This window comes from Ochotona princeps, chromosome 2 (genome assembly GCF_030435755.1).
Source record: "Ochotona princeps isolate mOchPri1 chromosome 2, mOchPri1.hap1, whole genome shotgun sequence".
Lineage (NCBI taxonomy): Eukaryota > Metazoa > Chordata > Mammalia > Lagomorpha > Ochotonidae > Ochotona > Ochotona princeps.
Window position 1 is genome coordinate 22,385,049 of NC_080833.1, and position 27,946 is coordinate 22,412,994.

Below are 27,946 nucleotides of genomic sequence, written 5' to 3' on the forward strand. Positions count from 1 at the left end.
GAACTCCATCACCATCAGTCACTTGGGTGGCACATGCGGGTGGGAGAGTTCCATCATCTATTGCCTTCGAGGCACTCACATATGGGAGGTGGGCTTTCAAAGCAGCAACTCAGCCACTACACTAATGCCCACCCCCTTTCTGAGAAATAAAATATATACTTTTCCTTACATAGGGCATACAGATCAAGTTGAATTTAAGTGTGGGATGGCAGCAGAGGGTCAGAAAAAGACCCTTTTTAAGCTTTATTTTTATTGGAAAAGTACATCTACAGAGAGGAGAGACAAAGCAAGATCTCACACTACTGAACTCAAAGCTTACGGCCTTTACGACATTCCTCTACTCATCTTCAGAAAAAGCAGGATTAATTTTCTCCTATAATATCTAATCAGTCGACCTTGTGTAGCTCAGGTGACTACACTGAGGAAACCATGTTGTCTCTGAATCTGGCCTGTAAGATCCAAATATGAGAAACCACTGCTCCACAGCATGCTGGGAGAACTTGGAGAAGGCAGTGTCCTCTGACAGAAGGGCATCAAAATGGAAAGGGAACCAATGGAGACCAAGGATGGTGGTGACACCAACGCTGTGCTTCATGCGCAGAATCAAGCTCCCTTTCCATGAAATTCCCAGAGCAGTCAGAGCAAGGGGTGTGACCTAAGCCAAGCCACATCCCTCCAACAGCCACTCTATCTCTGTCGTCCCTCACCTCCACAGCACGGAGTCAAGCAGTAAAATGGTTTGATTCTTAAGCATCTCAGCATACCAGCTGATAAAAATAATAACATCTTTATTGAGGGCAAAATATTTTTCTCTAAAGATATTTGAAAGAAAGAGTTACAGAAAGAGGCAACTGACCACCTCACTCTTCCAAGTGACAGAGGGAGTACGAGAAACCAACAACACAAGCAGAACCAGCAGAAGTCACCCAAGCTCTGTGACGTGAGGTTAAGAGTGAGGGACAGAGTGACACCTTCCATCTGCTGGTTCATTTCTCAAGTGGCCACAAAGCCAGGAGCCTGAGCCAGGTCCCCCAGGTGCATGGCAGGGCCCAAGCACTTGGGCTATCTTATCATGCAAGCAGCCTGATTTCAAACTGACACCCATGTGGGACACTGCCATGGCAGGCAGCAGCTTTATACTCTACACCACAGACCTAGCCCGGAAAGATCCCTTATAATGCTTAATACAAAAAGTCTGTACACGTCTCTGTGTGCCTTTTATTCAAAATACAGATTTTACTGAAAATTAAAAAAAAAAAAAAATTTTTTTTTTTTATTGGAAAGCCAGATTTACAGAGCAGAAGAGATACAGAAAGATCCTCCAGGAGCTTCTTCTAGGTCTCCCTCATGGGTGCAGGGTCCCAAGGCTTTGGGCCATTCTTTATTGCTTTCCCAGGCCACATGCAGAGAGCTGGATGGGATGTGGAACAGCCAGGACATGAACTGGCACTCATATGGGATCCCAGCACATGCAAAGCAAGAGCTTTAGCCACTAGGCTACTGCGCTGGGCCATTTACTATAATCTTATTAACTAGAAACACCAGGCTACTAGTTCAAAAAGCCAAAAAGTTGTGTTTTAAGGCATGTGATCCCAGCTAATACAGATTCTTGCCTCACTAACACTGGTTTGTCTGGTGATCCATTGAAATAAATAAGGGGAAGCACACTGAGAGGCATGTGTTGACTGGATTATATTAAGATGATTTATTCAGGCATCAATCTATTTAAGGAACAGAATGAAAGACATTAAAATTTCAGTTACCTCCACTGCCAAAGGCAAGTCCTCACCTGGACCCATGCTGGTCTTGGGAAAATTCCATGATATGCCCAGCAATCTCCCGCAGCTGTAAATTGGGGTAGCGGTTATTTCTAAAATCTTCCAAAAGCCTGCTTCGGCCAGAGGGCATGACGTCTGACATCCCATACCGCAGTCGGGAGGAGGAAAAGAGGGTGCTGCTGGGGCTGAAGAGGCTGGAGGCGCTGCTTGCACTGCGGTACTTGGCTTCAGCACCAGGGGCAGCAGAGATGTATCTTCCACTGCCATTTGTGAGTCCTCCTGTTGGTTACAGAACAGAAGAACTTAAGACCATTCTTAAGGAACTCAAAAAAGGGGAAAGCAACCCACACATGAAAGCCTGCACTGTCTAGTTCTCCAACTCTCATGTTTCTGTGTTACATCTCAATTCTACCTGTGCCATGCTTTCCTAAGGACAATTCAACTATCAGGAACTCCGCACACAGCTTTTGGCAGAGGGGGAGGGGGAAATGCTTTTTACCACTAACAGCAGGCTGCTAGCAACTGTTAGCATAGCCCTCTGGAAAGAAAATGAGATCAAACTGAGCCGCCCCTGTGAGCCCAGCACCTAACACCAGTAAGGAGTACTCAGAAAGCAGCACTCAGAAAACGCCCTGAGGCAGCAGTGGCTCTCCACAGAGAGCTCTAGGGAGACTTGTCCACTCCCACCTGAAAGCCATCCTGAAGGACAGGGGAATGCAGATCCTTTTCTATCTACAGGACACCCTTCTGAAAGCTCTTTTTGAAGCAATGTCTTGGGCACTAAATAGAAATTTGAAACTCACTAAGATGCCAAAGTCAAGGATTAGACATAAGCACTTTCAGGGGAAAAAAAAATCCACTTTAAAATGGAAGGTTTTCAAGTTCTTCATCATGAATAGGTAAGCTCTTTACTGGTGCTAAGTACTTGAAGCCTCAAATGACTGCAGTAACAACAACCTTTAAGCCACTGATACTGCTACCCTGATTTGTGACAAAGAAATAACTCAGTCCCTGGACTGACAAAACACAGAGAAAACCAAAAGCTTATCCAATGAGTAGAATTTCAATAATTTCTAAAGTTCCAGTGTGCATTAAAAAAAAAACAATATGATGCATTTGATGGGTTATTTTTCCCCTACTACTTTTAAACTGAAAAGCAAAGTAGGTGGGAAACACCACACAAACCACAAAGAGTAGATAAACACAATTCTGAACAAAAGAGCAAAGTCCCGCTCAACCAAATGCCTGCTAACTTCATCCTGGGCGTCAACAAAGGCCTGGCTGAAGTTTAGTGGTAGGTATGTATATAAAAATAACTGGCTTAGATTTCTCCAAGGAAGTCCAGGGTTCAGCTTCAAAAGCTTCGATCTCAATGCGAGTGATGGAACCGCAAGAAAATGACCCAGTGATAAAATCTATGAAGCAGCTACAGAGTACTTGCCCTATGAGCAGCTACATGCCATAAATTTTTCACACACACACACTCCAGGATTACTGCTGCCATTTTGGGAAGTTTTTAATCTGCATTTATGTAACAGGAAATGAAGGCAGAGAAGGAAGACACACTCCTAGAAAAAATTGTTCCTATAAAAACTCAAAACTACTAAGACCAGAATTTAGAATGCCACTTCAGACCCTCAAGATGAGATCTTAAAATGTTCAGACACATATTCAGACTTAGCTATGTATTTTTCTTTACTCCATCTTAGAGATAATTCTTTCCTGTCAGAGACTTTAAATAGGCAAAGAGCAGACAAAAAGGCAGATCAGTGCCCAGCACTGGTATAACAGTAAAGCGGCCGTTGTGGCACTCACATCCCATGTGTGTGTTCAAGTCCTAGCTGCTCTACTTCCAATTCCTGGAGTACTGGAACAAACTCCTGACTTTGGACTAGCACTGCTCAAAATGGGGGCAGATAGATCTCTACCTCTCCTCAATACTTATGCCTTTCAAATAAAGAAATAAATCTTTAATAATTAAGGCAGATCAGCAAGAGAGTGGAGAGAATGGTGAAAGTAACAAACATTCTTAGGAAAGGAGTAGCTAAAAGCACCACAAAACTTTGCCCAATGACCAAACCGTAAGATACACTAGAAGGTAGCCTGATCACTGGTGACAATGATGAATGATGGGACAAACCAATCCTAAAAACTGCCCTACTGTTATAGTTGAACCTCTATTCATATGAGCTAATACATGAACGCAGTCTGAACTAACTGCAGGTTTCTGTTTCTATAACTAAAAACACAACGAACAATCTACAAACATAAAGGACTGACAAGAATAATGGATATGTCTACAATTAAAAGTTCTACGTCTGCCGTCCAATTCTTAATAACTCTAGTGGATGCCAGACAGACATACACAGGTACATGCACCTTCCCTCCACCAATGATCCCAATCTCTCTCTCTCACACACATACTCCTTTTATTATAAGAAGGAAAATTTCCCACATACTAAATTATAGGCCTCAAAGAAAAAGATTTCACTATTTAACACAGTATTATGATAGCTTCAACGTGATAGCTTCAACGTCGCCTGTAACATCTTTCCACAGAAATAATGTATCAATTGTTTTAATATGCACTCCACTGTTACACAAAATAAGTAGGAATGTTCTCCAAGTGATCACCTGAGTTTCTATTCCCTCGTTATGTAGTATGCCCACCTGCTTTTCCAAGATCTAATAGATGGATTAACAGGCAAAAACCCTACCTCTTTTTCCTTCAAAGAAAAATTTCTGTAGCCAGCACAACAGCCTCAACTGACTAATCCTCTAACTGTAAGCAACAACTCCCACATGGATGCTGGTTTGTGTCCAGGCTGCTCCACTTCTGATCCACCTCCCTGCTTATGGCCTTGCAAAGCAGTAAAGGACGGTCCAAATACTTAGTCCCTTGTGCCAAGAAAGCCCCCATATCAGATCAGATTATTAACACCCATTGCAGCCCTTTGGAGAGTGAAGCAGCAGATGGAAGATTATTTTCTCTGTCTCTCCTTTTCTGTAAATTTGCCTTTCCAATAAGAGTAAATAAATCTTAACAAGGAAAAAAATTCCTAAGGTTCCTAACACCCATCTCGGTATATAATACAGGCAGAGGCAAAGTGTTCATGAAAATGTCTTGAAGCGAGTTCTTCCCACCCTGAATGCTAATGCCAACCCAAGGTATCTCTCAGTTTAAATAAACCCAATTTCTGTTCTTAGCGCACAGTTAGAGAATGTAAACTCAACATGGTCACTTTAATGATAAGTCTCCATCACAAAATCAGGTTAAAACTCACAAATACTACATTTTGGGTTTGAACAGGAAACCATCTGTAGACACACACACGACTGACAATCTTAAATCAATACAGATCCTACACTAGTAACTTCAAAATTCTTGCTTAAATGTAGTAAAGGACAGATACTGTGTATGAACTTTATTTTCCATAAAAGAATAGACATATATAATTTAAAAGGGACGAAGCAAATTTCAGAAAGATGGGTTAACTCCTGGCATTCTTTTGTTCTGGACAGATTTTAATCTTCTGAGCTTGTTTTTAGCTGCGCTACAACACTATTTTTTAAGATTTATTTTATTTTTATTGGAAAGGCAGATACACAGATGAGGAGAGACAGAAAGGAAGATTTTCTGTCCAATGGTTCAACCCCCAAGCGCCCGCCACAGCTGGAGCTGAACCAATCCGAACCTAGGAACCAGGAGTCTCCTCCGGGTCTATAACATGGGTGCAGGGTTCCAAAGCTTTGGGTCATGCTCAACTGCATTCCCAGGCCACAGGCAGGGAGCTGGATGGGAAGCGGGGCCCCCAGGATTAGAATCGGCACCCATATGGGATCCCAGTGCGTTCAAGGAGAGGACTTTAACTGCTACGCTATCATGCAGGGCCCTGTACTACAACAACAACAAACAACGAACATGGCTAAAGTCTCTTTATGTCTACCAGGATGCCACACGGGCAACACTTCTAAATCCAGCAGCCCCACTTCCCATCCAGCTCTCTGCTTGTGGTCTGGGAAATCAGTCAAGAACGGTCCAAAGCCTTGGGACCCTGCACCCGCATGGGAGACCTGGAAGAAGATCCTCGCTTCAGTTCGGCTCAGCACCCACTGTTAAGAGGCAGAAAAAGATGGAGCAAGATCCTAACTCCAACACTGGCCCAGCCCACTCATTGTGGCCATTTATGGAATGCAGCAGAGAATGGAGATATCTGTCTCCCTACTTGTCCTTCTCTCTCTCTGTAACTCTTTCAAATAAATAAATTAGTAAATCTTCATAAAAATAATAAAAGGAAAAAAAGGCTTAGTTCTGGCCGTTGCAGCCATTTGGGGAGAGAACTAATCCATGGAAAATCTCTGTTTCTCCTTCTTTCAGCAAATGTTCCTTTCCAATAAAACTAGATACATTTTAAAATATAAAATACAAAAAAAGAAAAGCAATCTTCAAGACCTAAATTAAGTAAACATTTCTCAGATACTATTCTGGCAGTGTAACAAGCAAGAGCTCACTGAAATTTAAAATGACTATATTTTAAAAATGTTATTCTAATAATGAAAAAATAGCGGCTGGTGGTGTGCCACACTAATTTAACACATCCCTTGTGATGCTGCTCAGCCTCCATCCTAGCTCTCTGCTCATGCCAAGGAAGCCATAAGAAGCTGGTCCAAGGACAGGGTGCCTGAGACCCAGAACAGCCCCCAACTACTGTGATCATTTACAGGATGACCCAGAAAACAGAAGAGGTCTTACTTTAAAAAATAAGTAAGAAAGCCTAGCAGCTAAAGTCCTCGCCTTGAACACCCCAGGATCCCATATGGGCGCCTGTTCTAATCCCGGCAGCTCCACTTCCCATCCAGCTCCCTGCTTGTGGCCTGGGAAAGCAGTCGAGGATGGCCCAATGCATTGGGACACTGCACCCGCGTGGGAGACCCGGAGGAAGAGGTTCCTGGTTCCCGGCATCGGATCGGCGCGCATCGCCCCGTTGCGGCTCATTTGGGGAGTGAATCATCGGATGGAAGATCTTCCTCTCTGTCTCTCCTCCTCTCTGTATATCTGGTTGTAATAAAATGAATAAATCTTTAAAAAAAAAAAAAGTAAGAAACGAAAAGCAGACCAGGAGGAAAATACACATACATCATATATCTGATAACAGACTTGCATCTAACAAATGCAAAAACTCTGAAACCTTAATAACCACACAGCAATTAAAATGATGAAATGAGCAAAAACTACAAGCAGACATTTCAAATGTATACACAAATGGTTCGAAAGCACATGGAAAAATGCTCTACATCAATAATCATCAGGAAAACAGATAATAAAATCACAACTAGAAACCATTTCATGCCCACAAGAAAAACTATACTCAGTAAGACAAACCCAGGAAATGTTTTTGAGGAAGAGAACTAGAATCCTCAGACCCTGGTGGAAGCAATGTAAAACGGTGCTCCAATCTATAAAACAGCCTAATGGATTCCCAAAAAGTGAAACAGGAAAGCAGTGCACAATGTAGCCATTCTACAAAGTAGGATGTTTATGAAAATGTTCACAGCACCATTATTCTGCACAGCCAAAAAATGTGTTAACTAATGTAGCATTTTTATAAACAACAAAAAAGTACTAATACATGATACATCATAGATGCATCTCTAAAACATGCAGAGAGCCCACATTGTACTGGCTAGTATCCAGACATGCAAATTTACAGACAGAAACTAGATTATATCTGACATGGGCTACAAGCCCATGAGAAAAATTATTGAAGGATAAAAATATTCTAAAATGGATCTATGAAAAATGGCTACACAAATCAAAAAATCACTAAACCTCACTGAATAGTAAGAACAAGTAAAATATAATCCAATCAATCTAACCTCACCCAGAGTCTGGAATTTAAACAACTGGTAACGGGAAGTCACTGAAGAATCACTAACCAGCACACAAGTAAGCAACTGGTGAAAGAAGAATAGTACAAATTATTAGGCAGGTCACTCACTGCTTTTAAAATACTTTTTTTTTAAAAACATATCTGACTGCCTGGCGCAGTAACCTAATGACTAAAGCAGTCGCATTGCATACACTGGGATCCCATATGGGTACAAGTCTAATCCCGGCTGTTCCACTTCCCGTCCAGCTCCCTGCTTGTGGCCTGGGAAAGCAGTCAAGGATGGCCCAGAGCCTTGGCAACCTGTACCCACATGGGAGACCCTGAAGAAGCTCCCGACTTCTGACTTTGGAATGGCTTAGCTCTAGTACTTGCAGCTGCTTGGGGAGTGAATCATCCAACAGAAGATCTTTCTCTCTGTAAATCTGACTTTCAAATAATAAAAACAAAATCTAAAACTAACAAACAAAGAAAAACAAAAACAAAAGCCACATCTGACTACTTGCAGAAAGTGTGATAATTTGAAGGGAAAATGCCCATGCTGAAACTAAAAAGCTATAGGGCTAGTATGCATGTTCAAATACTAATAAGCTGTGTGGTATTAGAAGATTCATTATACCACACGAAGTTCTCATGGACTAGATCATTCAACACAATGAATACAAAATAGGATGGCTGCTCCTGGCTGCAGAGCAGCGGAGTAGTATCTAATTACAGAAGCTATATTACATGTAATACAAAGATACTTGGTAAGGACATGGTATATTTCTTGCACCAAAACATATTTAGGATCCCTGCATGGATACTATCATAAAGTCCAATGCAGACGAAAAAAATAATTTAAGGTGAATTTTTTATTAGACATATTAGGCATAAAACTGGGAAATTAGCAAAAGACATTAAAACAAGACATAAGCAGAAAATAACTGCTAGTATGAATTAATAAGGAAAAAGCATTACAAAGTGTTTCAATTATTCGTATACTAGAAAGAGGCATAAGCCCCTTATATAACATGTCCAACTGGGTTTCCACACAACAAGAGCCACAGCAATTTGCTCAGCAGCTGAAGAAATAACTGAAGGACAGATCCTGCTCACTGAAAGACAAGTGCATACTCATTCATTTACATGTTGTCTGTGACTGCTTTCGTACATCGACAAAGTTGAAAATTCACTGTAATTTGTGGGCGAACACCTAAACACTGTTTAGCTCTTTACAAGAAGTTTTTGAAGGTTTACTTTATTGACTATGACATGATAATGCAAATGATTAAGCCAAAATATTAACAAGTAGTATCTCTAGGTCTGATAATGTGCTGATTCAAAAGATAAATTGGGCACACTGTGTGGTTGTATACACATTGAAATTTTTACGCCTTACCATAAAAAACAGCTTGATTCTAAAATGCTAAGGAAAATATTACGTATTGAGATATGTTTTCCTCACATTAATAACACAGGCTTAATCCCTACATCCTCTAGAAATGTGTATATGGGAATCCAGTACCACCAGCAGGTAACCCCCAGTGAGTCAGGCCTTCTTTCTGTTTTCAATATCAATCTGGGATTACTTTTATTGACCACTCTTTAAAGCCAGGGCTTAAGCCATTTCCAAACATTGTTTTGTAATATACCTTACTCCTTTCTTCATTCAACATGAACCTACTTGTAAGAAATGTCCCTACAATTTTTGTAATTAACATCTATCTATAACCTGAGACTATACTTCTCATTGTATATAACACTGAATACAAACACATGCACTCACTCACACACATGCGCGCACACACACACACACACAGAGTTTTGCGTGGTAATTCAACTCTTTCAAACTCAGGAATACTACTCTCACTTCTAGAGTAACTACTGAGCTAACCACTTCAGACGTCTCATCTAACCACTAAAGACCATTTCGCAGTCTTTATGTTTTCCAACTAAGGTATCCTATTCTGTTCAAATATGCTGTTGTGAACTAGAACTTGCTAGATGAAGCGGCCAGTCATGCTGACTTGTCCAGGACAGTTCTGATGCAGAACAACTGTAACTACTGCCACTATTTTAACAGCAACCACCACTTACTAGCTAGGCTAGTCACTCTACTGCTACCACCTGGGAAACAAATTCGTCCTTTGAAATTTATACTTGGATTTATAATTCATACAATGGAGAAAAGGCAGTGGACATCGTTATCTCTGGGATAATACATACCCCTCTATCTTGTACAAGATCTAAAGATTTGCCATGCAAAATACTAACAGAATTTTTTCCTTTCTTAAAACTTGCAGTTTGGGATCATTTTCTCTCTTCCCCATGTTCTAGAATCTAGAAAGGAGTGTAGATTTTTTTTTTCTTTCAATGCCAAGGACAAACTGGATATTTATAGCACCATTTGTACATCATATAAACTTAGCAGTTTAAAAACTAGCCCGCTATAGATTTACTGAATTTCAAGTCCTGCCTGTGGTTGCAGCCACACCCACAGGACAGATGTTCCTCAGCCCAATCTAGATGGTAACTTACAAAAACAAACAAACAAAAAAATACATAAAACAACTCAAATAGAAAAGTATACATCTATCATAAGCACATTGTATAGTTAAGAACACAGTAATACTTATTTAAGAATCTGGCAAAATAGCTCAAATAAAATGCTTTACTTAATAAAGCATTTTAACATAAAATGCAAATGTAACTATACACAGGGGAGGGAGAATCTGAAAATAAATAAGGCAAAATATTAATTGTGGTGTCATTTAAGAGATTATTTTGCTGTGTCTTTGTGTTTTCCATTTGTACTGAGATGAACCTGTACTGTGTTTGTAATGTAAGACTCTCACAAGTAGCCACAGAACAAATGTTCATGCTAAAGCTGATGTGAATACACAGGGTATATAGAGTTTATACCCAAAATTGAATAAATCCAAAATTGCTATACTATCTGTTGGTACAGCCTAAATAACATGTGGAAGGCACAGAGCAGCCAGGACTCAGCTAGGATAAAGGGACAGTCCTTTGCTTATGCCAAGTAATTATAATGTCATCACTGGCAAGAGAGTTCTAGAGTTCAAGGTGGTGTTAGAGTAATGGTTCTTACCCAGGTTTAAGCTTGAAGAGGATCCATGTGAAGAGAGGGAAGGAGGTGGTGTCTGTGAATGTCCTGGTCCCTGACTAGGGAGAGGCATGCCCACGGGTCCAGGAGAGGAGGAAAAGCTAAGGCCGTTATAAAAACTGTGTCCAATGGGGGTCAAGCTGCTCGATGTCCTCTTATAAAGGTCACTGCTGCCAGTCAGGGAGTCACGGCGGGAGCCACTGCCAGTGTTGGAGTTTGCAACTAAAATGGAATTAAAACAATGCAGATAAGAACAGGCCTGTTCTTCGAAGAACAAGCCCAGTGACCTGTTCCTAACACTTTGATCCAGACTCCTTACCACCGCAAATTTGTCAGCAGAGACAGCCTAACTGTTCATGTAGCAGTTCTAGGGGCAGAAAAGTAATAAAGAGGACATGGCTCAGATTAACATGAAACTTTTGTTCAAACCATCACACGTATGCCCAATTTACCTTCCTTGGTGTCTACTTATTACGGGAAAGGGGCGGGCTAAAAAGCTCAGACGGCCACATAAGCTATGAAAAAGGTGAAAGAAAATGGACTAGAAAGAATGCCTTTCATCAATCCAAAGGTTCTAGTAGAAAAACGGAATATAGAAAAAAGACTGTAAATGGGGTTTTGCCCCACTACAAGACTTACATATATGAATGCCTGCTTTCTCAGTAGAATCAATCAAGAGTAACTGCTAACCTTAATTCTAATTAACATACTTGCTTCTCAGATGTAACCTGTTTTGAGATCATATAGTTTTGCAACTACTACAATCATCCCACTATTCATTGTACTACACACCTGTTTTTGGTTTCCCCCAAAGATCTAAAATATCCTTGGTCTAATCATTATCTACCCGTCCAATATTCCATGAGGTCTGCTTTAATTAACTGCTTAGAAGACAGGAGAAAACTGACTCTTAAAGGAATGCAAGCCAAGCACTCAATTCAGTCACAAATGTGGAGTACTCAGCCCTGTGATCTTGGGTATCCATCGTCCCTCTATTTTTAACATCCACCTTTCTACAATTGCCTCCACATTGTTCCCAATGCCTGCACAATCTCCCCCAATTTTCAAATCCCTAAAATCAATCAACAACATGAGTATAAATAAGTAATAGCATGAGCATGGATTTGAAATAAGCCCCAAATGCATAACTTCAATAGCCCATTGTTTCAAAAGATTGCGGGGAGGATGGCTGAATTTCCACAGGGGTCAGATCATAGCTGCCTGTGGTATTTTTCCGGGGTTCCATGCATGCATTATCAGTACTTGAGAAAGACTGCCAAAAATAATTAAAATTCATTTTTAACAGCATTGAGTCTGATTTCTACCTGCTGTTCCAAACCCTCCAAGTGCTGATCCCAGGGTGGCACCGAGAGAACTGCTACTTCCAAATCCCAAAGATGTGTTCGCAGGCTGGGCAGAGCCCTGGGAGAAGAGGGAGCTGCTCTGTGAATTGCTGCTCAGCGAGTTGTTGCCATAGAAAGAGCTGGATGCCAGGTTGCTATTGGGCTGCTGCTGGGGCTGGGGCTGAGGTTGCTGAGTTCCTAAAGGGCGAAATGGTCCATTTGTTGTTCCAGCAAGACCACCAGCTGCTCCATTGGCTGAAGCTGCAGCTGCTGCAACAGCTAGGAATAAAGCAAACCATTTGGCTATGAAACGAACTGTTCACAAGCCCAAACCATATTTGTATCATTTTAAATAAAATCTTTTACTACTAATTAATTTATATAGGAAACTCAGATATAGAGGACAAGAAACAAAGAGGAAGATCTTCCATCTTCACTTCTCCAAATGGCCAAAACGGCTGGAGCTGAGTCAATCTGAAGCCAGGAGCTAGAAGCTTCTTCTGGGTCTACGACACGGATGCAGGAGCCCAAGGCTTTGGACCATCCTCCACTGCCTTCCCAGGCCACAAGCAGGGAGCTAGATGGGAAGCAGGCAGACAGGATTAGAATCAAAGCCCATATGGGATCCTGGTGCATGCAAGGTGAGGACTTTGGCCACTAGGCTACTACACCAAGTCTTAATGCTACCTTTTTAAGGCAGATAAAAGCTTGTAAAGAATTGCCTAAATCTGTCTTTGACCCTTACATCTAAAAGTTCTAGTTTTTATTTTTGCTTTCAATTTTAACACAACGTGTCACTTGGCTAAGTTCACAATGCTGGTAGCTTTAAAGAGTCCGATTTAAAAGGAAACAAACATCAAAAATACCCATCAGGGCCCTGCACAATAGTGTAGTGGTTAAAGTCCTTGCCTTGCACGCACCGGGGATCCTATATGCGAGCCGGTTCTAATCCCCGTGGCCCTGCTTTCCATCCAGCTCCCTGCTTGTGGCCTGGGAAAGCAGTCGAGGATGGCCCCAAGCCTTGGGACCCTGGACCCGCATGGGAGACCAGGAGGAGCTCCTGGTTCTTGGCTTCAGATTGGCTCAGCTCCAGCTGTTGTGGTCACTTGGGTAGCGAACCATTTGACAGAAGATCTTCCTTTCTGTCTCTCCTCCTCTCTGTATATCTGCCTTTCCAAAATAAATAAATAAATCTTAAGGAAAAAAATACCATCATACACAACTACCTCCCCAAATCTCTAATTGTACAAATTTTTTTCCCCTAGAACCAGGCCTGAAACTTTATTTTAGCATGCTGTTCTATTTTAGATATTCTCTCTATGGCTTCCAATTTGAAAAAGTGAATAGATATTACTCCCCAAACAAGAGGCATGATTCTGCCACATGAGATAACTCTCTCCCACTTATTCCACCCATCTCCTGCTATGTAACAAACTTCATCTGCAAAATTATCTTAAAATAATGACTTTGGTTTCTGTGAAATGACATTTGATTTTCAGCCAACAATGACATCTTATGTGAGTCATCCAACCTCTTCTGTTCTCAGAAGAGCCAGCTAGCATTTGCTTTTAACCATACAGTAGACACATCCTCAATAATCAGATTCCACCAGTCACTTGTTGCTTCTGATTCTCTCTTTGAAATATTACAGGTAAGAAGCCTGGTGCAGTGGCCTAGTGGTTAAATCCTTGCATGCATGCACCGGGATTCCAAATAGGCGCCGGTTCATATCTCAGCTTCTTGACTTCCCATCCAGCATCCAGCTCCCTGCTTATAGCCTGGGAAAGCAGAAAAGGATGCATAAAGCCTTGGGACCCTGTATCCATCTCCAGGATAGCCCAAAGAAGCTCCTGGCTTTGGATTGGCTTAGCTCCAGCAATTGCAGCCATTGGGGAATGAACCAGAGGATGGAAGTTCTTTCTCTCTGTGAATTTGACTTTCCATAAAGTAAATACATCTTTTTTAAAATCAATAAATTAATAAATCTATGTTACAGATAGAACTGCTATACTGAGAACTGTCAAACATGGCATATTTAACATACGTTAGGAATATCCTCGGCCTCCCCTCCTCCCCATCCTTGACTGCTCTGACAGCAGCCCACTAGAGGAAGCTCACCTGCCTGTGCAGCTGAGGAGCTGATGATGACGGGGGCAGGAGCTACAAGTCGCACAGGAGCTCCAAGACCATTTCTTGCCCCTGCATTCACCACAAGGGCACCAGTTTGGTCATAGTAAGCAGCAGGAGCCAAGACTGGATAGCCTGAAAAACCAAGCCAGCATATAAATATACTCCCCTTCCCACACATTATGTTCCATGGTTTCAGTTTCCACAATCAACAATAGAAAATACTAAATATGAAATTCCAAAATAAACAATTCACCAATTTGAAAATGTGTGTGTATGTGTGTGTATGTGTGTGTGTGTGTACACAAAGTTTTACTGAAAACAGGGCAACTCTTGATGCAGCTATCAGAGCAGACTCCAAGTAAGGGCTATTTGATTGTACAAAGCAGTGTGTTATTCTTTAATTAGCTACTTTAAAGGCCTGAGACTGCTTCATTGGCAGGGCATAATAGTGTCTTGGAAGCTTACAGTTTGGCTTATGAAGGTAGGTACTAACACAAACCAGAGGTGGGAACTGTAATGATGTACAGTCAGCAAGCAGCAGGCGTTGCTTATCCTCAGGGTCAAGGGAACATTTCTGGGCTTATCTCTAAAACACACACGGCACTATACTCATCCATCATGATGAAGCCAAGTGCTGCCAAAGGCAGCCCCCAGAATAAACAGACATGCCATCTTGAACACCATGTCACCCTGCTGGGGACAGGATGCCTTAATTCAGCACATGCATGTTGTACAGGCTACTAGCCTAGGGATCACTTAATAAACACTCTTAGAAGAGTCGTGCCGTATTCCAGCGCCCGTGGTCCTAGTGCCAGTTGTTCTACTGAAAAGTGGCCCTGAAGTGTAAGAATAATGGTGCTGTCAACTCACCAGAGAAAGCTGTGCAATACTTTCTGTGAGGACAGTAGTAATTCCACCTCCCTCACACAATTCTGGTGATATTTGAAGTCAAGGACCTAGCAAGATACCTGAACCCCCCATAAGGGAATTGTAAGGGTCAGTTGGGATAGGGATGCTTGTACTCTTCAGAATGTTAGCTAAGGTTATCACCATTAATCTTGTACTGACAACTGTTTCGTCAGTACAGATGATTACAACAAATCCTAATATTTTCTCATATATATGCACACTGTGTGTGTGTATGTTTCACAAAGTAATCAAAAGACAAATATCCCGCAAACTAGCAGGGAAACCAAGACCGGCTTCAACTGAAAGGATCTTCCAATACTAGACGATATGGACTCTCCTCAACTTTTAGACTGAGTCCCATGAGAAATTGCAGGTGACTTCCTAATAAAATCAACAAAATAAAGCATTTATTCACAGACGTCACAAATCAATCAGTTAATGAAACAATGGGCATCCATGCCCATGCAAAGCACAGACACAAGGGACAAGCAAAAAAAAAAAAAAAAAAAAAATCATACACTTAGACATATCTTTACCTCACATAAAACTGATCTCCATTATTGACATGGGAGAAGCCCTACAAATGTATGGTATGGCTCCAACAAAAATGCCCTAAATTTCCATAATCATACTGTTCAGAAAGTTAAAGTTTTAGGGGCCCATGCTGTAGCACACAATACCAATATCCCCTACTCAAGTGTTTGATTCTCAAATGCTTTGCTTCTCATTCAGTTTCTCACTAATAAACCTAGAAAGGCAGCACCTAATAGCCCAAGAGCAAGGCCAAGATGGAGTTCCTGGCTGCTGCTTATCCCTGTGCCAGGGCTTCAGCTTGGCCCTGCCATGGTTGAATCCTTTTGGTAAATCAACCAGTGAATATAAGATTTCTCTCTCTGTGTCTCTGGTGTTCTTACATCTTCCAAACAGATAAGTAAAATGCTTAAAACACAGACTAAAACCTTTGAGTTTCAACTGACTAGGCTAGCAACTCCAACTATTCCAAAGAAAACAGTCCACCAATAAACAAAAATCATGTATTATACACTGTTTGAACACACATATCAATAACATTTGACTCCCGACTGGCTCAGAACATTGCTCTCATCAACAAATGACAGTCTCAGTGAGGGCAAGTGTCTATCATCCTTGCCAGTCCCAAAGCCATGGCAAGCCAAACAAGATGACAGTACTGCCTAACAATACTCAACGTGATCTCACCAAGTAAATAACCTCCTCCCAGGAGAATTAGGAACAACAATGCAGCCTCACCTGGCATGCCTGCAGCCAGACCTTGGCCAAACGCAAGGGCAGAATTCACTGCTGCAGCTGCCACGAGTGGATCTGTTTGCTGTCCCTGCTGGTTTTGATTTGGGGTCAAAGGACGCTGGCTGGCTCCTCCTCGAAGAACCTGAGAATGCGGGAGGGAAACTGGTCACTGGCTTTCTTTTCACTGTTTCTAAAGTCGATTGTCATGCTCAAGGTGGAACAGTTTGCAAAGATTTAACAGCAAGAAAACAGTTTCCCTATAATGGTTTACAGCTGTAACTGCAAAAAGGCAATTAAGAACATCAATAACATTTCATAGTGTTTTCCCCTTCTTATTGTTAAATGTAATACCCTTATAAAAAGTAAAAAAAAAAAAAAAAAACTGCACCTCTATATACAAGAAGAAGCTACAAACTCTTTATACGGATATGAGGTTCTTATCTGTGCTCTTATAAAACACTACCTACTCATCAAGGTTCAGCTACTAAATACAGTGAATATTACTCAAGTTCAATGTATGTAAAATGCTAAGTATGCAAGAGTGATAAAAGACCTACTTTTTTTTTAGTCAATGAAATATTCTAACTGAACTACTGGGAATTGTTTTTATGCTAAAGGATCTGAAAAATCTATTTCAGAAGTTGTATTTGTGCATATGTGTATACTGTGTGTATACACACACACACACAAACAAGTTGAAACGCAAAACTGATAGAACAAAGCCAAAATTTAAAAAGTTTTTAATAACATGGCATTGCAAAATTTCTTCTCAGATCACTTTACATTTATAACATTGAGACAGGGTTAAAAACTTACGTATAGGGCCCGGCGGCGTGGCCTAGTGGCTAAAGTCCTCGCCTTGAACGCCCCGGGATCCCATATGGGTGCCTGTTCTAATCCCGGTGGCTCCACTTCCCATCCAGCTCCCTGCTTGTGGCCTGGGAAAGCAGTCGAGGACAGCCCAATGCATTGGGACCCTGTACCCGCATGGGAAACCCGGAAGAGGTTCCTGGTTCCCGGCATCGGATCAGCGCGCACCGGCCGTTGCGGCTCACTTGGGGAGTGAATCATCAGACGGAAGATCTTCCTCTCTGTCTCTCCTCCTCTCTGTATATCTGACTTTATAATAAACTGAATAAATATTAAAAAAAAAAAACTTACGTATAAATTATTCTTGGTACTATTCGTTTTAAAAAAAGTGTGAAAAAGAAACAATAATCAGATAAAAGGAGCAAACGAGTTTAAGTGAACAACACTGTCTTTAATGACAAGAAAAAATGAATACTTAACTGACTCAACATCCCTACTTCCATTAACCATACACTTTTGAGTTAATCATCTTATTGATTTGTTAGGATCCCATATGCACAATGTCTGTAATACCAACAGCCCCACTTCCCATCCAGCTCCCTGCTTGTACCCTGGGAAATCAGTGAAGGACAGCCCAAAGCCTTGGGACCCTGCACCCGTGTAGAAGAAGCTCCTGGCTCCTGGCTTTGCATTGGCTCAGCTCCAGCAGTTGTGGTCACTTGGAGAAGTGAATCATCAGACGGAAGATCTTCCTCTCTCTCTCTCTCTCACTCTCTCTCTATATATACACATATCTGACTTTGCAATAAAAATAAATAAATACACATATAAATTGTTTTTTTTTAAGATTTATTCATTTTATTACAGCCAGATATACACAGAGGAGGAAAGACAGAGAGGAAGATCTTCCATCCAATGATTCACTCCCCAAGTGAGCCGCAACGGGGCCGGTGCACGCCGATCCGATGCCGGGAGCCTGGAACCTCTTCCGGGTCTCCCACATGGGTGCAGTGTCCCAATTCATTGGGCTGTCCTCAACTGCTTTCCCAGGCCACAAGCAGGGAGCTGGATGGGAAGTGGAGCCACCGGGATTAGAATCAGCACCCATATTGGATCCCGGGGCGTTCAAGGCGAGGACTTTAGCCGCTAGGCCACGCCGCCGGGCCCTATAAATCTTTTTTTAAAAAGAATATTTTTAAAATAATGTTTAAAAGGCCAATTTTGTGAGGAAAGAAAAAGCACCTAAAAGTACATACACAGAAAAGGACAAGGAAGGTTGCAAAGATATCAAGACCAAGGCTTAGAAAATGCCTATCCAGAGAGATCTCACTCACTCTAGAAAAATGAAGCACAATGAATAAATACAAATAGTTCAAAACTGCTGAAGAATGGAAAAGGAACCTCTAGAGGAATAATGTATCCATAGGGCAGAAGCAGCTAGGTTGTATTTGGTTATGGGGTGTATCAAAGGGCAGGAGGGATATGACAGACAAAGCAATGAAAGAGATACAATATGGAATAGTCTTGTTTTTAATGAGGTGGGAAGCCAGTGTATGTGTTAACTTTTTGTCCATTCTCTAGCTGTCTGAACTACACCTTGCCTATGCCTGAAAATTCTTAGGCTGTTTGCCAATATTCACAGACATGCTTTATCAGTAGCTGTCAAAAATCTTTGGATTTTATGCAATGAGTAATAAAATCAACAAAATAACTGGGTATCAATCTGCTCAACAGCTCCCAAAAAGTTAACTTACTACCCATCTCAATAATACTAAATCTGTTAAATCCAAATTCCTGTTCAAAGACACGAATTAAAACAAAGCACATAAAAGTAGCCAACAGGGCCTTGCGTGATAGCCGAGTGCACACATAGGGATCCCATGTGGATGCCAATCTGTATCCAGGCTGCTCCACTTCCCATCCAGCTCCCTGCCTGTGGCCTGGGAAAGCAGTGGAGGACGGCCCAAAGCCATGAGACCCTGCACCTGTGTGGGAGACCCGGAAGAGATTCTGGCTTTGGATCAGCTTCGTACAAGCTGATGCAGCCATTTAGGGATTAGATCAGTGGATGGAGTATCTTTCTGTCTCTCCTTCTCTCAGTAAATCTGACTCTCAAATAAAAATAAATAAATCTTTAAAAACAGTCAACACATTTTAGCAAGTAGATGCCTGAACCCCATTTGTCCTTATTAGTTCTTCACTAGATTTCCAAAATCACTGCCTATAATCTAACACAATCTATTAAGTTCAGAAGCTCTATTTCTAAACTCATTCTAAAATGAAAAGCCCATCATCAGATTTCCATTAAATTTACTACTTGTAAAGGAGAAAATGGCAGCACATTTGCTGCTGTAGCAGAAGAAGAACAGAACAAACTGGACAACTACCCCAAACAAACAATGACAGCAAAAAATCTTGGTGAATGGAGTCAATGGACACTGGAGGGTGTCATCATCTTTGGATAGGTGAAATCAGCAGCATTTCAGAACTATCCAAACCACTTGGACAGAACCCTCAGAATATGTACACACTGAGACTCTGGGTTGATAGGGGGTGGTGGTTCCTCACCCCCCCTGGGTACTGGGATGTGTGGTCATGAGTGGTTTCCCCTTTGGCTCTCCCTTTTCCCCAGGAACAACAAGAAATAGAAAATCTGGAAGCAATGAGTTCAGCCAATTTTCCCTAAACCTCGATCCTTTCCATCCTGATCAACCATGTAATCATTATTAAAAATAAAATTTTAAAAATAAATATTTTTTTTACTTGTGCTTGGATTCAATACCCAGCATGCGCCATTTAAAAAATTTTTTTCGGGGCTCGGCAGCGTGGCCTAGTGGCTAAGGTCCTCGCCTTGATCCCATATGGCTGCTGGTTCTGGTCCCGGCAGCTCCACTTCCTCTCTGTCTCTCCTCCTCTCAGTATATCTGACTTTGTAATAAAAATAAAATAAATCTTTAATAAAAAAAAAAAAAGTTTAATTTAACACTTAAAAAAAAAAAATTTTTTTTCCCAAAACATTCAAAAACATACAAAAACAATTGAGATCATATAGGAAAGGAATTGGTAATAAGAAAAAAGGAAACCAGTAGCTAGAATATCACCTATTCCACTGAGAAGTTTGGAATACTTAGCTTGTCTAGAACACAACACATACTTAATGATTAAGAGCCAAAATAGGTTCAAAGTAAGCAGCTCACTAAGAAACCCAAATTTTCCTCAAATACTTAAACATTAACTGGCGGTGGGACAGTAGATGAGAATGAAGTTAAAACAATGGAGGTTTATTAAAAGCTAATTCTGCAGGTGAGCCTTAACATGGGTGTTTAAGGAGGTCACAGCCCCTCTCAGTGTTTGCAATCTCAACACCATTCCCAAATCTGGATTCCAGCTAACTTGTACCCAGGTGATGTTTCAAGGACTGTGGACCATGCCCTCCACTTAAGGGACACAAACAGTATTCCCCAGCCCCTGGTTCAGTCTTGTGAAGCCCAAGCTACTGAGAAAATTTGAAGAGTAACCAGCAGATTAAAGAAGTATCTATCTCTCAAAATAAGAAAAAGTAAAGGCCAAAACTGTTCAGTTTGTAATTATGGATAACCAAAAATACCTGAGAATCGCATAACTATGAAAACACTATGCATGGATTTCAAAGGTAAGTATTTTGCATCAAAATAAACTTAGCTTTAAACTTCATTTTTCTTTTTCTTTTTTCAACAACTGTATCTTCAGTCTGAAATCCCATCAACTGGCTCCCGTTCCAAATGCCTAAGGTCAACCTAAGGTCAAAGCTATGAACCAGGAACTCCATTACTTGAGCTATCATCATCATTTCCCCAAGTTCTGCATTATTAGGAAGCCAGAACCATGAATTTTTTTTTTAAATAATGAGACAGATTTCAACTGTTTTTGATTTTAAACATTTACTCCTTTTTATTTGAAAGGCAGATTTACAAAGAGGGAGATCTTCCATCTTTTGTTTCACTCCTCAAACAGCTGCAAAGGCCAGAGATGGGCTGCTCCAAAGGCTTCTTCTGGTTCTTCCATGGGCCTGGTGGGGGCCCAAGGACTTTGGGGTCTGAGGACTTTGCTATGTTTCAAGGCACATTAGAGTAGGTAGCTGGATCAGAAGCGGAGCAGCCCCATCTCACTGTAGCAGAAGATAAGCCTACTATGGTTCCAGCTTCTCAAGTGATTTTTTTTAAGTTTCAATTATCATAATACTATCAATTAATAACCCAACATTTGTTTAAATTAATAACCCAACATTTGTGTCATCCTAGGCTAGCAAACTGCATTTCCTCAGGGCCAGCTGCTCAACTTTCAATCCAACATCGTGAAAGAGGAATATTAAGCTGCCAACAACACCTCCAGCATTCCACATGAACACTGGTTTGAGTCAGTGTTCACTTCCAATCTAGCTGCCCAATCATGTACTTGGGAAAACAGCAGCAAAAGGTCAAAGTACTTGGGGCTCCTGCCTCCAAAACAGGAGACCTGGACAAAGCTCCAGGCTGCTAGCTTTGGCCTGGCCCAACCTAGTATGGCCATTTGGATAGTATATCCAAAAGAGACACACTAACTCTAAGTAAGCCTCAGATAAATAAATATTACAAATAGCACAGAGACATATGAAAGACTAACAAATTGTATTTTGTAAGAGAATATAAGGCTAGAAGAACATGCCTCGTCATATTAATATTGGTTTTTAATTTTTTTTTAATTTTCAGTCCAGTGCTATTTTTAGCAAAAAGAGGTGTAATTCTTGTAATCAGGCCAGAATGATTTTAAAAATCACTTTTATTGCTAACTATAATTCAATCAAAGCAGTTCCTTTAAGCGCGCATGGTAGACTTAAGATTTAGATGCAATTTAGTAAGTATTGGAAGTAACTAGCCTAAAGAAGTAACATCCTTCCAAGCCATTTATGAAGCCCTGAAGAAACCTGAAATTGGTGCTTAACAGAAAAAAAGCATGGCAGAATAGAAATTTTTCTCTCTGTTTCAAGACCAAATTTGCTCCTTACTAGCTACCCTTAAGGGAACAACACTTTTAAGACATTTTCTCACATGCAAACTGCATTAATCCTATTATCTTACCTATGTGCATTCACCATGTGTCTGATCCAGGTGTTTGCGTAACAGCACAGTTACACCTGAGCCTGGGCTCAGCAACACACCCCAGGGGAACTCAGCACTGCTCTGTCAGGACTGACACTATATATTAATTATATCAGTCACTAAAATTCACGAGAAACATTTACCTGTTGCTGTCCTTGCTGAGCCTGTGGAGTGGTCTGCTGATTAGCAGAATTAGTTGCTGCTGCTGCAGCAGCTTGCTGCTGGAAAAGACTGGCAGGGTATACTCCCCAGGGAGTAACTCCGTAATACTGATGTGGGACCACAGCTGGGCCTAAGAGGAAGGGAAGAAAAGTTTTAGACCAGTACAGAGTTTCCAGAGACAACATATGACTCAGCAGACCATACTAAACATTAAAATATTATATATGAATACACTGAGGGAGACACAGTGCAGCACGCATCTCTGCATCCTGACCAAAGCTGGACTGCCAGTAAACCAGCTGAAAATACCCTGACAATAGGATGCTGGACCCGGACACTGTCCATGCCTAAATGTTGGGAAATACTTCAACAGCGGAATGATGGACTTATGCCATTCATTCAGAGCTACCCACTGTAATGCTAGACAGGAAAAACAACAGAGAGGGGCTGGGAAATTCCAGAGCCTATGGAACTGTACTATAAAATACTAACTTAAAAAAGAAGTACTAAAATTCTGAATTTATTTTAAAAATAGGAAACAGTGAAGCTCCTTCTATCAATATCAAACCTTTAAGAGTCAGTAACACACACACACACACACACACACACACACAGTCAATAACACTATTTGCATTCTGCAAATCTATAGGAAGAGGCCACTAAGGGACAAAATGTAGAAACACTGAAAAAGACAGCAGTTGATAAGTACACACGGAGGCATCGATCTTAGGAGCAAGATTGTAGCTAGTCAGAAGGAACACTGTAGCTAGAGACAAAGTTTATCCTTAAAGGAAAATAAAGAGTGTGTGGGCTTAAAGAGAGATGGGAAAAAGTTTTAGGGATTCATTTGTAAACTACTACCCCCAGTGGCTGACAGGTAACCAGGATCCTGATACTTCATTAAGCAGGAAAAATCTCTCAGTGTTCTGACAACACAACACAGATTCTCAAGTAAACTTCCACTGATCAACTTTATGCAAGTTGTGTTTCCCTATTTCTATTAGCAAAGTCATAAAAGCATTAAATACTTCTGCACTCAGACTATGATATGCCTTCTCAAGTTTAAATCAAATTTGAACACATTTAGAAATAAAAAAATACCATTCCTCTATTAATTTTTTGGGCATCCTTAATCCAAATTAACTATCATTTTCTAAATGATACTCGTAGTACAACAACAAATTACAACAACAAATACCCGTAGTCTGCCAGAAAACAGGAGACAGAGGTGTGGCAGCAAGATGCAAATCACCAATTGGGGTATGGCAGACCCTGAAAACTCAAAAACCTCTGGAAAACATGATAGTAACAAACACTAAAGCTGCAAATTTGCATACCAAGAAAAGGTCTTACAACTAGCTCCTTAAATCTGCCAAAAATACATCTCCAATCTTAATTATCTTAAAGTACAGGAGTTAAATATCTGCAGACTGACTCAGGATCCCAACAGTAACTTAAAATGTTACTGATATTACAACATAGCTGTTAATTCTGCAGAAACAGTTAACATTATCAACTCAAAATAAATTATGGTTTTTTTTTATTTTCCACTTACGGGTTTTGAAAAAATGCTACATTGTCTCATTGACCAATGATATGCTCTGACCTTTTCTAAAATTTATTTGTTTACATGAAAGGCAGAGAGAGAGAGAGAGAGAGAGAGAATTGAGAGAGATCATCTACCATACACCTGTTGATTCCCAAAATACATGAAACAGCCAAGCTGAGCCAGGGTAATGTCACAAGTTGGGAACTCAATCTGAGCTTTCCTATGCTGATGGCAAGAATCCAACCACTTGGCCCATCCCTTTCTGTATTCCAGGACACACATTATCAAGAGGTAGAAATCAGGAATGGAACCCAGAATACAACCAAAACTCAAACCCATACACTCCAACATAGAATGCATCCATTTCAAGAGCAATTTTATCCCAACAGCAACTATGCTACATGACCATGCCTACTTTCGCACTCTTAATCTGTTTTCTGTATCTGTGGGCACAACAAATATCAAGAAAGTCTGTGTTACAAGCACCAGAGAAAAAGAGCCCACTTGCAATGCAAAATGAAGGCACGGTACCAAAAAGCATGAAAAGTCCTTTTAGTAAATAAATGAGCTAAACATTTTTATTTAGGACTTTAATGGTCTCATAAAACAGCCAAAGGAAGGAAGGAGAGGGATGAAACATAAATACACACGAAAGACACTATACCATGCCTTACTTTGCTTATTTCCTAAAATAGGCATTAATAAGTGTCAGGAGTATGGTGATATCTATCTTAAAAGTAAGTGCTGGGCCCGGCGCCGTGGTCTAGCAGCTAAAATCCTCGCCTTGAACACTCCAGGATCCCATATGGGCGCCGGTTCTAATGCCGGCAGCTCCACTTCCCATCCAGCTCCCTGCTTGTGGCCTGGGAAAGCAGTCGAGGACGGCCCAAAGCCTTGGGACCCTGCACCCACGTGGGAGACCTGGAGGAAGTTCCTGGCTCCTGGCTTCAGATTGGTGCAGCCCCAGCCGTTGCACTCACTTGGGGAATGAATCATCGACGGAAGATTTTCCTCTCTGTCTCTGCTCTCTGTATATCTGACTTTGTAATAAAAACAAATAAATCTTTAAAAAAAAAATTAGAGATGAAGCAGAAATGGTTCCAAAGTTTAAAAAAAAAAAAAGTAAGTGCTGCAACCTGCAAAGTGTTCCACCCGAACCCCAACACCTAAAAAATATCCCTTACTGAAAACACAGACATTAGGACTGCTCCAATTCCTGTACAACTAGCACCCCATGTCTGGTGCACATTTCCCATTATGCGCACTTAAATTATGTTCAGCCTGGCTCAAAAGATGATAAGAAAGCAAGATTCTCATCACCAACTGATCATCTCAATGACATCAAGCATTGCACCTCTAAGATCAGTTCTTAAAGACACAAATACTATTCACAGAAGGAAAACATTCTAAAAAGAAGCAAAGAAAATTTCACCTATGACAGCATAGCAACTTGATATAAAGTGGAGGTATGTTATGAATGGGCTCTACCTCATACGAACAGATCTACTAGATCTCAAAAATACAACACTTCACTGAGGTCACAATGGCAAACCACATACTCATATGTATGAAACTCCATAGTATTTAGTCTTTTAAGTCTAAACTGTCCCCAAAATCTGTTCCCAAAGAATATACTGGATGGCAATATACTGCTTATTCTAACAATAAACTCAATCCCCTAACATTAAATTCAACCCACCACACATTTATAGCCTAAGCATAAACAACAACCATGTCACTAACACATCGTTCCTTTTTGAGATTGTCTTCAGAGCCAACTCATTTTTATAGTCACATAAACAAAAACAGTGCAGTAATTATTGATAGAAAAGGAAAAGAAACAGCACATAACTTCATATCACAGGCGAAGAAGCTTTCCAGGCAAAGAATAGGATAAAAAGAGTTTACCACAGAAGACTAAAGAAATACTAGGGTACAAAGACAGAGACCTACACCAAGGCAGTATCTATGGCAAAATCAAGTTAGGTCAATTTTGCTGCAATACATGTTCTAGGTGCACAGTATAGACCAATCCTGTGGATGCCAAGGCCAGCTATCCATGAGAATTAGCTAGTAATCAACCACCAAAGAAGAAACGTGTGATGATTTGCCATAAGAGTGGGGGGAAAATCAACTTTAAGCATAAAGATAAAAAGGTAAGACTATTGCCTGAAATCATTTAGTAAACAATTTATACGGATAAAGTAAGGCAAAGAGGTAAGGGAATTAGAAATATGCAACAGAGAAGAGTGTAAGAACCTAGCAGACTACTAGAGGAGACCTTGGAAGGGAAAGAAATGCAGAATAAAAATAAGCAACAATGACTCAAGGGATCAAAACTATCTTCCTAAGAAAGAAGTAATTAATTTGTCATTCAATATGTCTATATTAGAAGGACTCTTATCTCAGGGGAGTTACCCTTCAAACAAGGAATCTTTAGATCCATTTTCACTGGACATAATTAAGAGTATAAAAAATGCATGCTTGTGTCAACTTGTTAGGCAACCAAGTGTCTCACCTAGCGTTGCTGCTGCAGCTAATCCAGCTGTGTAGGGGTCCGTTCCCGGGGGAGCAGCACTGATGATATATGGATTGGGCACAAATGCAGCGGGAGCTAAACCTGCTGAAAACACTCCTGTCAGTAAAAACAGACAACGACAACTGCAGCCCTACCAACCTACACAGTTTTCAAAGCATTCCAGGATTTATAGTCACATTTAGTTATTGTTTTTAACCTACACTTAAATGCTTAAAGTTATTTATACAATTCTGGTTTATACATTTAATTATTAAAATGATACAAAGCTAAAAGAGTAATTGAAAAGACTTTTATAAAACAGAATGAAAAAGGCTTATTTCCACTTAAAACAACTTTCTAAACAGGTCTCTTCAAAGTAAAGGTATGAATATTTATAACTGTCACCTATACACTATCAACATCAATCAAAGACCTTATATATCTTCACTTCAGTGATTCAATATGAAAGTTTTTTTTCTCCCGAGGCATATATCTCCTTTAATACCTCCAAAACACCTCAATGGCATGTGCTGCCTCCTTGCTAATTGATCAAGCCACTGTGGAACATTTTAGAAGAATGTTTTTTCTACTTCTACTTATGTATAGCCCTCTGCTTTGAAAAGAAAATAATGTACAGGGGAAGAAAGATTTGAGCAGTAAGATTTCAAATGTCTACCAAAATATTAACAATTGCTACAGGAAAAGAACAAAGCCACTTAAAAAATAAGAAATTATATGAAAGGATTTTTAAATCTTTGAATAGAAGATGAATTTATAGGCACTACTTATTATTACTTAGCAAGATAAAAAGTTGATAAACTTGCAATTTACCCAATACCAAATTCATAAAATCTTTTCCAGATCTTTTTAAAAGAGCTGATGCTGGCCACTAGTCAGGATTGTGAAAAATAAAACTCCAAATCCTGAAACACCTGATGGGAAGCAATAACTGGGCACAAGTAAAACTCAAAACACCTAGTTCTAATATGCAAAAAGTAAAGAATAAAGAATGTGGCCACAGACAACTGGACACAGCATAGAAGCCACCTGCTTTATGTGAGAGATGTGTCTGGGATTCACAGCACTCAGATAGACATGATGGAATTCACACCCCTTCAGCAGAGCTACAGCTCACGACTTACCAATGTGAGGTTGATGAGCTGCTGCAAGAGCATACTGCTGCTGCTGAGCAGCTGTCAACTGCTGGACAGCAAGTGCATTAGGTCTTTGGAACAGCTGAAGTTAAGACAAAGACATGGTCTGGTTAGAGAAACTCTTCTGAAATAATTTAAAACCTATCTGACTTAACATTTCAATAATCTTCAGATGTTTTCATGCTCTAATTGCATTTCCACCCAGAATACTGC

The 27,946-nt window shown here is 40.6% G+C and overlaps 1 protein-coding gene and 1 non-coding gene across 21 annotated transcripts in view; both read right to left on the minus strand.

Moving 5' to 3' along the window:
- PUM1 (pumilio RNA binding family member 1) overlaps window positions 1-27,946 on the minus strand; it is a 115,240-nt gene that overhangs the window by 17,085 nt on the left and 70,209 nt on the right. For 9 of the 20 annotated variants that reach the window (XM_058677996.1, XM_058678059.1, XM_058678004.1 and 6 more), the window contains 8 exons: window positions 27,722-27,815; window positions 26,580-26,696; window positions 22,494-22,642; window positions 16,427-16,565; window positions 14,237-14,380; window positions 12,101-12,397; window positions 10,761-10,997; window positions 1,790-2,057 (listed from right to left, as the gene is read on the minus strand). In XM_058677996.1, coding sequence (XP_058533979.1) covers window positions 1,790-2,057; window positions 10,761-10,997; window positions 12,101-12,397; window positions 14,237-14,380; window positions 16,427-16,565; window positions 22,494-22,642; window positions 26,580-26,696; window positions 27,722-27,815 — 1,445 coding nt within the window. The remainder of the gene's footprint in view (window positions 1-1,789; window positions 2,058-10,760; window positions 10,998-12,100; window positions 12,398-14,236; window positions 14,381-16,426; window positions 16,566-22,493; window positions 22,643-26,579; window positions 26,697-27,721; window positions 27,816-27,946) is intronic. The other 11 variants (XM_058678045.1, XM_058678103.1, XM_058678098.1 and 8 more) reach the window with 4 other exon arrangements.
- On the minus strand, window positions 16,239-16,311 carry LOC118760625 (small nucleolar RNA SNORD103/SNORD85). Its single transcript, XR_004996890.1, has one exon. It is a non-coding gene; the product is annotated as a small nucleolar RNA SNORD103/SNORD85 (small nucleolar RNA).